General features: G+C 43.8%; 1 protein-coding gene across 2 annotated transcripts; it reads right to left on the minus strand.

Moving 5' to 3' along the window:
* Nucleotides 1–229: 229 nt before the first annotated feature.
* On the minus strand, nucleotides 230–10,640 carry nyx (nyctalopin). 2 transcript variants are annotated; one of them, XM_036004691.1, is made up of 5 exons: nucleotides 10,464–10,640; nucleotides 9,546–9,610; nucleotides 4,984–5,270; nucleotides 2,074–2,378; nucleotides 230–1,192 (listed from the first exon to the last, which is right to left on the minus strand). In XM_036004691.1, the coding sequence occupies exons 2-5, from the start codon at nucleotides 9,565–9,567 to the stop codon at nucleotides 370–372; spliced, it is 1,437 nt and encodes a 478-aa protein (XP_035860584.1). In that variant the 5' UTR covers nucleotides 9,568–9,610; nucleotides 10,464–10,640; the 3' UTR covers nucleotides 230–369. The 2 variants fall into 2 exon arrangements, with proteins under 2 accessions (XP_035860584.1, XP_031156767.1); XM_031300907.2 differs by having other exon boundaries at nucleotides 9,546–9,614; nucleotides 10,459–10,605.
* Nucleotides 10,641–12,849: the final 2,209 nt, after the last annotated feature.

Consider the following 12,849-nt stretch of genomic DNA (forward strand, 5'->3'; position numbering starts at 1 on the left):
TTGAAATCCACACCGTAGAAGTCAATCCTGCAAGCGTACAGCTTTGGCAGAGCTGTTTATATATAATCTACGATGAACGATATGCATAGGATGTGTCATCTATAAATGTCCTAGATTATCGAAGAGAAACAACTCGCGTGGAAATAAATGCTGCCATGTCACCGCCAGTCTTTCCATGTGAAGAATTGCTTGCGTTTCAACGGAAAAAAAGAATCCCACGAATCCGACGTTTTGGCAGCGAAAACTCGCACCAGCAACCGCACATGAACAGGAACAGCATTCCTGTGTGCTGAAAACATCGTTTATCTCATCAGCAATTTAAAAAAAAGCTACTCCTTGTTGTATCTGTGCCTCAGGAAGCCAAAGTCCTCATGTGCAAGAAAGGCTGTGATTAATATCGGACCGGCCAATCAAACCGAAGATGAGCCACGCTACGGTGAAGCAGAAGAGCGATCGGCGTGCCTGGGCCCGCCGCCCTCCGACCCCCGCAGATACCTCCCCGTCCTCGGGCAGGGTCCCGTTGCGGAGGCTCTCCGTCCCATTCCCCATCTCCTCTCGGAGCTCCTGCTGCAGCAGCTTGGAGATGAGGCTGTTGAAGCGGTTTTCCGTGGTGGAGGCTATCTCCGACGACACCGTGGTCAGGTTCAGCTCTCCGGGGTCCACGCACGTGCCGTTCACCTTGGCGAAAACCACCTCGCTGAGATCCAGCCCCGCCACGGAGGAAGGCGAGGCGCACGGGATGTCCCGCACCAGCTTGTAGCTTTCCATCCACTCCTTCAGCCACTCCAGGGAGCAGTCACACTCCCAGGGGTTTCGGAAGAGGTAGAGGCGGCCCAGGAAGTAGACGGGCTGGAAGACGGGGAAGGGAAGGGTGGTGAGGTTGTTGCTGTTCAGGTGGAGCGTGATCAGGCTGGTCAGGTTCTCAAATGTGCCTTCCTCGATGTTGACCAGCTGGTTCCTGTCCAGGTACAGGACCTCCAGCTCCACCAGGTCACCGAACCAGGTCCTAGACACGTTGGTCAACAGGTTCCCCCCAAGGTTGAGCATCTTGAGGCGGACGAGGCCCTTGAAGGCGTGCCGCGGCAGATCACACAGCAAGTTGTCGTTGAGGTAGAAGTTCTCCAGGCGCAAGAGGTCCTGGAAGGACTGGTCATGGATCACGTTGATGCGGTTTTCCTGGAGGTTCAGGTACCTGGAATGAGAAGAAGACAGAGATGTTTAAGAGACAGAACCCATTGGTTAGTCTGGATCAACGGAAGAACATGAGGATAACTGCCTGACATCCCTCACCTTACACTCTGTGTGTTGCCGTTTTCAAACTCCGTTTGCTTCGGGAAACTATCATTAATTGCTGTAGAATTTAGATTGACTTTAATTAGAACTTTTGGCCTCATAGTATACATTGTTTGGTTGTGTTTAGGTTGTAGTTGCTGCACTATATTGTTTAAGATTTGTATTCTATTTTAGTTCGGTCTGGTTAACGGAAGGACATTTCCAGGATAAAAGCCCGACATCTGGCGTGATGGCTACTGGAAACAACGTTGGAGCTAGCGAGCTACACGCTGAAAATGTCAAGTTTTGAAGAAAATTTTGGATGTTGCAACAAGGCAGGCCTGCTTGGTTCTTTCTGGGAATGATTGTAAAGATTTACAAATAAAATGTTAACAGCATTTCCTCTCTAACTGGGACGTTTTGGGACCGATTGGTGGGATTGCTGTGGACCAAGTACACACAGAGATACACTGGTAAGAGCTAATGAGGTTTAACCATGTATCAGCTAATTTAAATAGCTCACATTACTGTGTTGTGTCAACAGTTAACTTCATTTAATATTGTATGTGGAGTTTTCTTTTGCGGGGTGCAAATGTTCCACCAAAACAAGTTCCTTCCTGAGACTATTTTGCAGAGCCGCCCCTGCGTCCGGATCTTAGCGCCTCCCAAGACCATTGTGATTGGTTTAAAGAAATGCAAACAACCCAGAGCGGATTTTCTCCTATCCCAGAATGCATCTGTGGTGTAGCCAGACCTTAAGGCACTAGCGTTTACATGAGCTACTTCCAGCCTGCGACCTACTTGAGACTGCCCAGGCCCAGCAGGGAGTTGTAGGCCACCGCCTCGATCCGGTTCTTCTCCAGGTAGAGGTGTGTCAGGTTCTCCATGCCTCTGAACGCCCCGGGGATCCTCCTAAAGTTGTTCTGGAAGCAGAGCAGCTCCTTCAGCGCGGTTTGCTCCAGGAAGATGCGGTCTGGGATGTTGAAGAGGCTGCAGTCTGACAGGTCCAGGCGCACCAGCTTCTTCAGCCCCGTGAACGCCCGTGTGTGAAGGTAACTGATGTAGTCGTTGTGCGCCATTCTCAGCTCCACCAGGTTGGGAAGGCCCTGCAGGACAGAGGGTCAGTTGTGTGTTAAATATGCTGATCTAGGCAACGTTCACACCGCAAGTCTTAATGCTTAATTCAGATTTTTTGCTCAGATCCGATTTTTTGTTTGGCTGTTCACATTACCTTTTAAAATGTGGCCTATATCAGATTCCAGTGTGAACTGTTTGTGGTTTTGAACTGACCCGCATGCGCAAAAGAACAATAACAATGACATCAGACGCAGCACGCTGTTGCACTAAAGTTAGTTATTTCAAAATGTTTGTGTAATGGCAGCCGTCACATTAATGAGCAGGTGCTGAGGAGGAGAAGAATGAAGAGAAAGAGAGCCAAATTGGCTATTCTGGCCTTTTGCAGGAGACTTGCTCCAGCACTGTTCTCCATATTGTAGGCCTAGTCAAGTCTGTAATTTTACCGTCTGTGTCTAGGGCTAACTCCCGCCGGCGCAGAATTGTGACAAATGTCGATGTAGATTGAAGTAAAAGTCGCATCAAATCTGCCTTGGTTGTTCACACTGCGGCTGCATTGAAAATAATCAGACCTGGGTATAATTCAGGACCACATATGGAAGTGGTCTAAATCTGATTTGAAAAAATCAGATCTGGGCAAGATTTGAGTGTTCACACTAGTCTGAGCTGGTCACTTGACCCCAAAATAACCCTCAGATTTGGGCCACTTTTGCCTGCAGTCTGAACGTAGCCCTAGATACAGGGTTTCCTCCAGTGTATTGCGGTTGGTGGCCCACCAAGCCTAAAGCCACTGGGAATTATTAATGTATTTTTAACCCTTGTGTTTCAGAAATATGGGTTTCTTTGAACCAAAATGCCCCAAAATAACATGGATGCATGGATGTACGTTGTATGGAACCTATACAACGATCTTTGCACGTAAAATTAATGGTTACTTTTATTGTATTTTGTGTGTTTTATTCAATTTTATAAACATGTATAAATGGTTTTAAAAACAGTATCGTGACTAAACTTTGACATTAACCAGTCTGTGATCCACTCAACATCCTCTTAGTCAAAATTATTCATAATTTCTGCTTTTTTAACTCAAAAATTTGGTATAATGTCATATACATTAGGTTTATTGACCATGAATTTAAAAATAAAACGTTGAAAAAAGTGACAAAAACGTTTTAAAAAGTCTCAAAAGCATAAAAAAAGAGCCAAAAACGGTGGAAAAAGCACCAAAAAATTGAAATTCACTTTTGACCTGGATGGACAACAAGTTCATGGTCGACGGGAAGACAACACGAGGGTTAAGACGTTTTTTTTAACTACACTTTTAGTGCGGCGGCTCGGTTGGAACCTTAGATGTAGACATATTCAGCTTTTAGTAGGGCCCGATTGAATCTGTCTTATAGCTTTATTAAATTCTCAATTGCCCGATTCCTTCCATGATTCTGTTATCGCAGAAACTATTGGGCTCTGCCATCAGTCTGTGACTGGCCAGGCCCTCATCAAAAAAGACAACTGCCATTTTATAAGGGATCCACCGATATGTATTTTTTTGCGCCTTTTTTTTTTCATCAGCCTCAGCCGATGACCGATACGGGCTGCCGATTTTCTTGAGCCGATATTTGGAGCCGATGCTGCTTTTGCTCCATCAATTTACATCATAAAAATGTAAACCCTGCCACACTGGATTTGTTTTCGGAATCTGCTCTGCCATTTCTTTAAAAATAATAAACAACAACACAGATCAGTGTCACTTCTGCAATCATCTTACATTCATATCACCCAAATTATGTGTGCAATGTGCATCATATGGATGGGTACACTGCATATGGTTAACTGTGCAAGGGTGAAAGGCTTTCATCAACATCTACAACACAGCCTTGATGATGCACTGCTTGCTGACATATTATAAGACAGATATAATCAGGTCATCACAAAATGTCCTTTGTCGACACATTTAAATCATTTAAGAAAACAATAAACCTGAAAAGTAGCCATTGAAATAAAGTGCTTGATTTGTAATTTAAGACAGCCATGGTGCTGAAAGCCTGCCAGGCTTCCAGCACCACCACTCTGCTAGTGGTGGAGGGGCAGTGCATGGTCTGCACGTGAACTGCAGCGTCTCCAGCAATGCAGAGCTGCCTGTGGACGCCTGTCTGTAAATAATGCCGGGAAAATACTATCGGCGAACGCAGCATCCCCGCATCGGCCGATGCCGATACACGTAAAAACGCAAATATCGGCCCAATATATCGGTCTATCGCATTTCTTAATTTATAAGTTATAGCGAGTGAGCCAGTTTAACTCGATTTCAGCCAAAGCTACGGTCAAGAGAACACATTAAACAGTACTTTGCATTACACATCTATAAAACAAAAATGCATCCTCTGCAAAAGAGGTGTTGCAGGATAAAACACATTCAGATGAATTTCTGAGGAAATTCGGGCCACAGGCAAACAAAAAAGTGACAAGTTTAACAAAATACAAATATACTTGTTTTTCATTTTCTGATTACAAATGAAAAGCTGATTATCCAATGATACCCTGACTCATTCAGTACAGATTGCTAAAACATACTATTCATTATTCCTGCTTCTCTTTAAGAAAAGTGCAGTCGAGCATCAGCACAAAACCTGAGCAGACCTTGAAGGCCCCGGGGGTGATGAAGGAGATGTTGTTGTGGTCCAGAGAGAGCGTCTTGAGGGAGGGCAGCGTGCCGAAGGCCCGCTCCGACAGGAACTTGATTTTGTTCTTGTCCAGGTTGATGGTGGACGCCTCGCAGGGGAACTCTTTGGGCAGCTCCGAGATGCTGGAGCGGTCGCACAGCACCGTGCAGCTCTTCTCCTGGGTGCAAGAGCAGGGTGGCGGACACGCCCGGACACACGACCACCGGGCCAGCACCGCCGGAGGCAGCAGGCACAGCACCGAGACTGGAGGGGGACAGAGGGAGAAACTACACTGCAGTCAGTCACAAATACTTTACTACGAGAGCCAGAGAAAGAGAAAGAAAAGATTTTCAAGCGTGAGTGCTTTCAATATTGTGTAAAGACTGGAAGCATGGTGGAAATAGCTAGCCGGGCTCTGGGCAAAAGAGAACTAATCCAACCTACCAGCATCTCTAATGCTAACTTTAAAACTAACAGGTGAGGTTGGGTTTAGGTAGGTTTGTGGGCATTTTAGCCTTTAATAGACAGGACAGCTGCAGACAGGAAAGGGGGGAGAGAGAGGGGAAGACACGCAGCATGGCCGCAGGTCGGACTCGAACCCTGAGCTGCTGCATTGAGGACTGAGCCTCTGCATATGGGCGCTCGCTCTAAGGGGTAAGCTACCCACGCACCCTGTCATTCAGATTTAAAAAACTAATGTTAAGATGAAGTGGATGTGTCTGGCCAGTGTGTGTGTTGAATAAGAAGCTAGTTGGGACACTAAGCATGCACCTGTAGTAATTAAACGTGGTTAAACAGACATCTCAGGCTCTGTGTCCCTCTGGTAGAAGACAGAGGTTACACCTGCAGGCCGCTGTTTTTAACACAAAGCCCAGGGCAGACTGGAAACTCCACCTGACATGTGAAGTACTAATTACTTGTGCTGTGCTACAATCTGCAGCCCACGCTCTGAACGAGAGGCTCCCTGCAGTTTGAGTGCACCCTGGGGTGACCTTCTGAGAATACCTTTATTTATCCTACGAGAAGGAAAACACAGATGACATTCAAAATATATCCAAAATATAATGGAATATAAAGCAGTAAAGGGGGCTTTCACATCAGGGACCTGAGTCTGGATCACAAAAGTTGACCCCAAAGCGACGAGGACAAAATAAAATAAGCTACTTATATTTGTCTTAAATAGACAGCTAGCTAGCGAGTTAACATTATATATATAGTTGTTATTTAGAGAAATTTGTCTGATGATTTGTCATGTACACAGGGGGGGGGGGCACTCGTAAAACCGAAACACACAGCTTGTATCAAATGCTAAGTTGTCTCAGGGCATATTTTACAGCTAATCTCGGCACATTAGTGGGATAAGAAGAGAGACTAATTGAGAAATATAGTGATAAAGAATATCAGAAAGACATGAGAAAGTTTATTTCCTCCTCCTGGGCTGATTGATTTGTGCTTATCATTTCTTGCAGGATTATCAGAAGTGCTGCCGCTCTTCTTCCTCTCGACACCATCACTACCCTCCTCACCTGGCCTTCATCCTCACCTGGCCTTCATCCTCACCTGTATTGCTTTCTTTCTAAGTTTCTATTTTACCTGTTAAGGATAATTTTTGTATAAATTGAAATGCATGAATTAATAAATTGTTCTTGTTTTAAAACAGATTTTTATTGTTTTATTATATTACATTATTAATACTTGTGTATGGATTCTGATGTAGCAAATTTATCAGCTAAGCACAAACTAAACAGAACTGAACTCTTAAGATTAGTAATGATGTTTACACCAAATTCCAATTTTACCTATGTAGGCTAACTTAAAAATAGTCAGATAATGGTTGCCTCTTTTTAGTTGCCAGGGGTGAAAATGAGTCATCCTTAACATTGTTGGTGTTTTGGATTCACTACAGCTGGAGAACAATTAAATACAAAATAGGTTGGAGGCTCTACTGGGTGATTTTCTTTCTTTTTTTACTGAGTAACTATCATCATTTTCCCAGATAGTGTATAGAATTTTAGGCATTCTATTATCTCAAACAGCCTGAAAAATAGTGCATTTAGCTGACGTAATTGGGAAAAAAATCTCCATCGGGGGAGCATGCCCCCGGACCCCCCTAGGTTTGGGCTAAGCCCCGAATGTTTATATCGTCTGGCTCCGCCCCTGGTAACTAGGACTACAGTTGAAAATTAGCAATATGGCTAACAGTGGCGCATTTCCAGAAATGTTGATTAATGTGCATTGTCCTAATAAAATAAAAAATAAAAAAGTAAAATTACGTTAGTTGTGACACCTGTGTTTGACGAGTCAAAATGTCTGCTGCGAAAAAACGTTTCACTCAGGATTGTGTCACACGATCATAACCTCTAGAACAGCTACTAAAGGCTACCCTGGAACATAGGCGGAGTTTGACATGCGAGCCAGGGGGGGCAAAAAAAAAAAAAAAACTCATTGTAGAAGCTGAGACCTGGCCTACCACTTGGGGAACACAGCACGAGCACATACTATGGATAAAACAAACATGCTAAATAAACATATATGTTTATTTTTAAAGCAGATTTTAAATTACATTCTAACAATTTAACAATTCGCCCTTATGAAATCCAATCGCGACACGGCTGTCTTGGAACACAATAGACAGACGCTTAAATTCAACTAAAATGTAACAGTGAACAATCAGTGTTGGACCTCCAGTCTGTTGAGATATCTCTCCAAATGCAGAAACCAAGCGCAGACACACCATAACCCGTTAAGACACGTTAAGAAATAAGATCCGTATTTTGCCGTAATCCAATGACACGGAAAAAAGTAATCCACAGCGATCAGTAGATCCACGCCGTTTAAACAAAGTGGAATAAACGTATAAAAGTCCAAATCTACACAAAACGCGCAATCAATTAGTAAGCTGACAGCAAATTTATATAGGCTACATGGCATTTAGGCAACCTTTATTGCAACGTTGGCATGGTAAGATGTCCAGACTAGTGCAACATTCATTTTCATTTTTTGCGTCCTGCATATGCGTCAACAATAGTCTCAGGTGAGAGCCAGAGCCCTGAAAAAATATTTTTTTTACTAAAGCAGTAGGCCTAGGCTATATGAAATCAGATGTATTACCTACCACAATTCAGTTGTTTTGTGATATTTAAAATATTTATAAAGTATCTGGTCATGCCATGAAACAATGCAATTACCCGCTTCAGCCGCCAGGGGGGGCAGTGCTCCCCCCCCCCCCCCCCCTCCACGCAGTTGCTAGTAGCCAATAGGGGTGGGAATCACCAGAGGCCTCACGATACGATATCATCACGATACTTATGTCACGATATGATATTATTGCAATTTTAAACATATTGCAATATTCAATGATATATTGCAATTTATGACCTTTTTTCCAACTTCAAATGATGTCTCCAAAAGGAAACGTTGTCAACATCTGTTTTATCTAAAAAGATACATTTCTCTGATTGTTCATCTCACTTTAATTTATTGCTGCAAAATGGGATTGTCAAGCAGACAAACTGACCAACAGATATATAATAAAAGATCGATTCTTGGCGTCTGTGTATCGATACAGTATTGCCACGGAAAATATTGTGATACTATGCTGTATCGATTTTTTCCCCCACCCCTAGTAGCCAAGGAGGACACGGAGGATTAAAACTACATGATGGACTCTTCAGAAGAAGTCATTATCTTCACTCGAGCTTCTAAGCGGGAAAGTCACCGGACGCCACAATCTTCCGTACATAGTCATATTGGCAATGGCTTGAATGTAAGTTACGCTCTAAAGCTTGAACCTCCTCAGTCCAGATTTGTATCTACTGGTTTTACTGCCACAGAATTAAGAGATAAAGTAACTGTAGGAGCCTCATGTTCAAGTCACAACACAAACCTTTCTTCGCTTCATTCGCTCAACAGAAACATTTCAGCGTCAGGAAATTTGATTTGATATTTGAGTCACGTTGAGCGGCAGGTTCGGGGCTAAACTGTCTCTTTGCCAGCTGCTGGTGAAATGGCGATGCGATTAGGACAGAACAGCTTACGTCAGAGATTAGCCCCACGACAATAGGTATTGTCTGTGTCTGGGATTTCACCCTCCACCCAGCTCACGTTAGCTCGAGTTCGGCCCTGCTTTCCTTTTAACCCGATCTGTCGATATATAGATTACATCCCTCTAAAAACACAATTCCTCGTTTCCTTTCTCCTCACATGATTTCCCCGCGTCTCTCCCGTGCTTCCTCGGTGGGGACAGGGAAGGGAAGCAAGGGAAGGAAACGCGGATGCGATTTAGGGGGAGTGAGATTCAGCCACCGAAGATGAAATGCCTTTGATGGACGCACATTTTCTGGATGCTTCACTGAAGGAAATGTTTATGTTTCCTGTGCTAAGACATTATTAATGATTCTTATTATTATTATTATTATTAAACAAGGTTTAACAGTGTGTGGTTTCTTTCACCAAGCCAGTGTAAACGGTGAGAGCACTCAGGCAGCTGAGGAGGAGGGAAAAAAGAAGCAGAAGAGGAGTGAAGGGATTGAAACTGACCAGTGAAAGTGATGACAGTCATTACTGTAGTCTCTCATCTGGGACATGCCAGGATTAACGGCGGTCTGAAACGGCACAAAAGCAGCACAGCAGCACTTAATGATGAACGGTTATGAATTATATAAATGTGTCCCGAAGCCAGTGTGTAAGTGATTTCAAGGATGCCGTTTTAGCTCCGTTTGACTCCTTAACTTTAACTGGTGACAACATGGAAAGTTACAATTTGATATTGTCTCCGTAAAAAGCTAATTTACACAATATCACAAAACATGTCATTTAGCTGACGCTTTTTATCCAAAGCGACTTACAATTGCTATATATCAGAGGTCACACGCCTCTGGAGCAACCAGGGGTTAAGTGTCTTGCTCGGGGACACATTGGTTGATGTATCACAGTGGGAATCGAACCCAGGTCTCCTACGCCAAAGACGTGTCATATCCACTGCGCCATCACCACCACAGAAATGTTAAAGTCTCTGAACAGCCACACAGGTTGTTTTTTTTTAAAGTTATTCTGGCTGATTAGACTTTTGCTATGGTTGAAGCATAGATGTTATTAGATCACACATCTTTTCTACCAATAAGAATGAGAAAGCTGTCATTTGTCCTGCACTAACAGGCGCAACAGAGCTTACAGGAGACTCAGGGAGATGTCTATCAATCAAGGACGTAACTTTGGGTTCAACATTTTTGGGGGGGGGTTGAGATCTCCACCTTTGAGCAAAATTGAAATTTTCACTTCATTTCCTGCAACAATTTATGCCTTTTCTGTAAATTACGCCTATGCAATCAATCGGTCCAAAGACACCCAGACAGTCCTGGGAAGAAAGCACATGTGTGGGTGTCCAGGGCCTTTAACCTGAGCAAACAGAAAGAGAAAGAAATGGGAGAACATGCAGAGAAAGGAAGCCACATATACCTGTAGATCTTTCCAGACCGTTGCATCCATGTGGGTTGAAAGTCCCGGTCCAAATATTGGTGCCTGATGTGTCCATCCTGCTCGTCCCACATCAGCCTGCAACGGCAATCACTGATGCAGTTCTCAGTGTGTGTGGTTGTGTTTTTACACTTCATCCTCCCCCCTCCACTGTGTGTGTGGTTGTGTTTGTGTGTGTGTCTGTGTGTGTGGTTGTGTTTGTGTGTGTGTGTGTGTGTGTGTGTGTGTCTGTGTGTGTATTATGAAACACACACACACACACACACACACACACACACACACACCAAAAAGCCATCTCTTAATGGCAGTCAATCCCCTGGATGGAGTGGTGGACGGAGATGGACGGTTGGCGGGATTACAGAAGTAAAGAGAAGCTCTCAGATCAAAACGGGGCAGAGTGGTAACTTAGAAACACACAGACACACACACACACACACACACACACACACACACACAGACACACAGACAGACACACACACACACACACACACAGAGTCACACACACACACACACCCACACACACACACAGACATACAAACACACACACCCACATGCACACACTCATACACACACACACACACACACACACACAGGGACACACATACAAACACACAGGCACACACACGCACGCACACACACACACACACACACACACACACACAAACACACAGGCACACACATACAAACACACACACACACACACCCACAGACACACACACACACACACACACACACACACACACACACACACACACACACAGACAGACAGCATGAAGTTGGACATATAACTTATATGCAGAAGTTGAAATGGATTAGGGGATCAGCGTGCCACCACCGGTGTGATCTGATGAGTCGATCAATACAATTTGTTGAATAAGATTACTGTACTGTCCGATGCTTTATAGACCGCCGTCTTTCACCACAGAGATGAAAGCATCGCCTAAAATGATAGTTTTTAAAAAGAGACAGAGATATTATACAGCAGTTTGACTGGTGTCAGTGGCTGGGTGCTTATGAAACCTACGCAGGATGAAAGAGATGTAACCATTGTTTGGTCTTTTCACAGCCTAAAAAGCTCCCACAAAGTAGAACAACAGGTCAGCTTACTTATTTGTTCACCAGAGTACGTCGCTTTAAAGATCAGCAGACAAACCTAAATCTCTGCACATCAGGTTACCGTGGGAACAGACGATTGTGACAACTGTCTGTGGATTTGGGTCGCTGGGGGATTCGGCTCACCTCGTCAGACAGACACACACACACACACACGCACACACACACACAGGTTTGTGGCACTATCTTTGTGGGGACCCGTCATTGACATAATGCATTCCCTAGCCCCTTACCCTAACCTTAACCATCACCACTAAATGCCTAACCTTAACCCTTACCCTCACCCTAACCATAACCTAATTCTAACCCTAATCCTAAAACCAAGTCTTAACCCTCAAACAGTCCTTTGAACTTGTGGACCCCACAAGTATACTGTATTCCCGGTTTTTGGACCCCACGAATATAGTTAAACAAGAACACACACACACACACACACAGACAGAAAGAAAGACAGACACAAACACACACACACACACACACACACACACACACACACACACACACAAATTCATATAAAGTGGATGGGGGCTTTATTTGAAGGAGGCTTTTATTAGAGAGAGGTCCTTATTTCAAACATTTTAACTATTTCAATCAATCAATCAATTTCATTTGTCACATGAAACCATACAAGGTACAATTCCAGTGAACTTTAATCCAATGTAATCATGTTTGGTAAATATATTTGGTCATATTTTATAACAAAGCTTTCTTCTTTTTTTTGTTTTTGTTTTTTAAATTGACTTCAGGCAAGTAGAATTTTTTTTCACTTGCCCTGAATAATCCTCAACGTTGAAGCCTCAACAGTTTTCCGTCTTTTTGGTTTGCCGCACAACTAGGCTTGATATGCGTGCCGGATCAAAACTTGCGAGGGACCAGATTTAGCCCGCGGACCTTGATTTTGACACACGTGGAGTAGACGTAGGAAGTAAAAAATGAAAAATAAATTCTCACTTCATTCTCACCGTATGTTAGTGAGCGTCAGGTGCTGACGCTAGCTTGCCGTTTCTCAGTCCCTCCAGAAAAACGCAATTATGCGATCGCATAATTCAATGCATAATCAGCCAAAGTCCGCATATTTATGTGGGGGGGCCGCATTTTTTCAAATACGCCACACTTTTGCCGCATAAATTGCCGATTTCCGCGCAAACTATGCGGGGCTTGCATGATTTCATAATCCCCGCTTTTCGTTGCAAAAAAGTCCCATATATCTTAGCAGAAAGTTGAAAAATGTTGCGTTTACTTCACACAAGAGCAG

Source organism: Sander lucioperca, chromosome 8 (assembly GCF_008315115.2).
Source record: "Sander lucioperca isolate FBNREF2018 chromosome 8, SLUC_FBN_1.2, whole genome shotgun sequence".
Lineage (NCBI taxonomy): Eukaryota > Metazoa > Chordata > Actinopteri > Perciformes > Percidae > Sander > Sander lucioperca.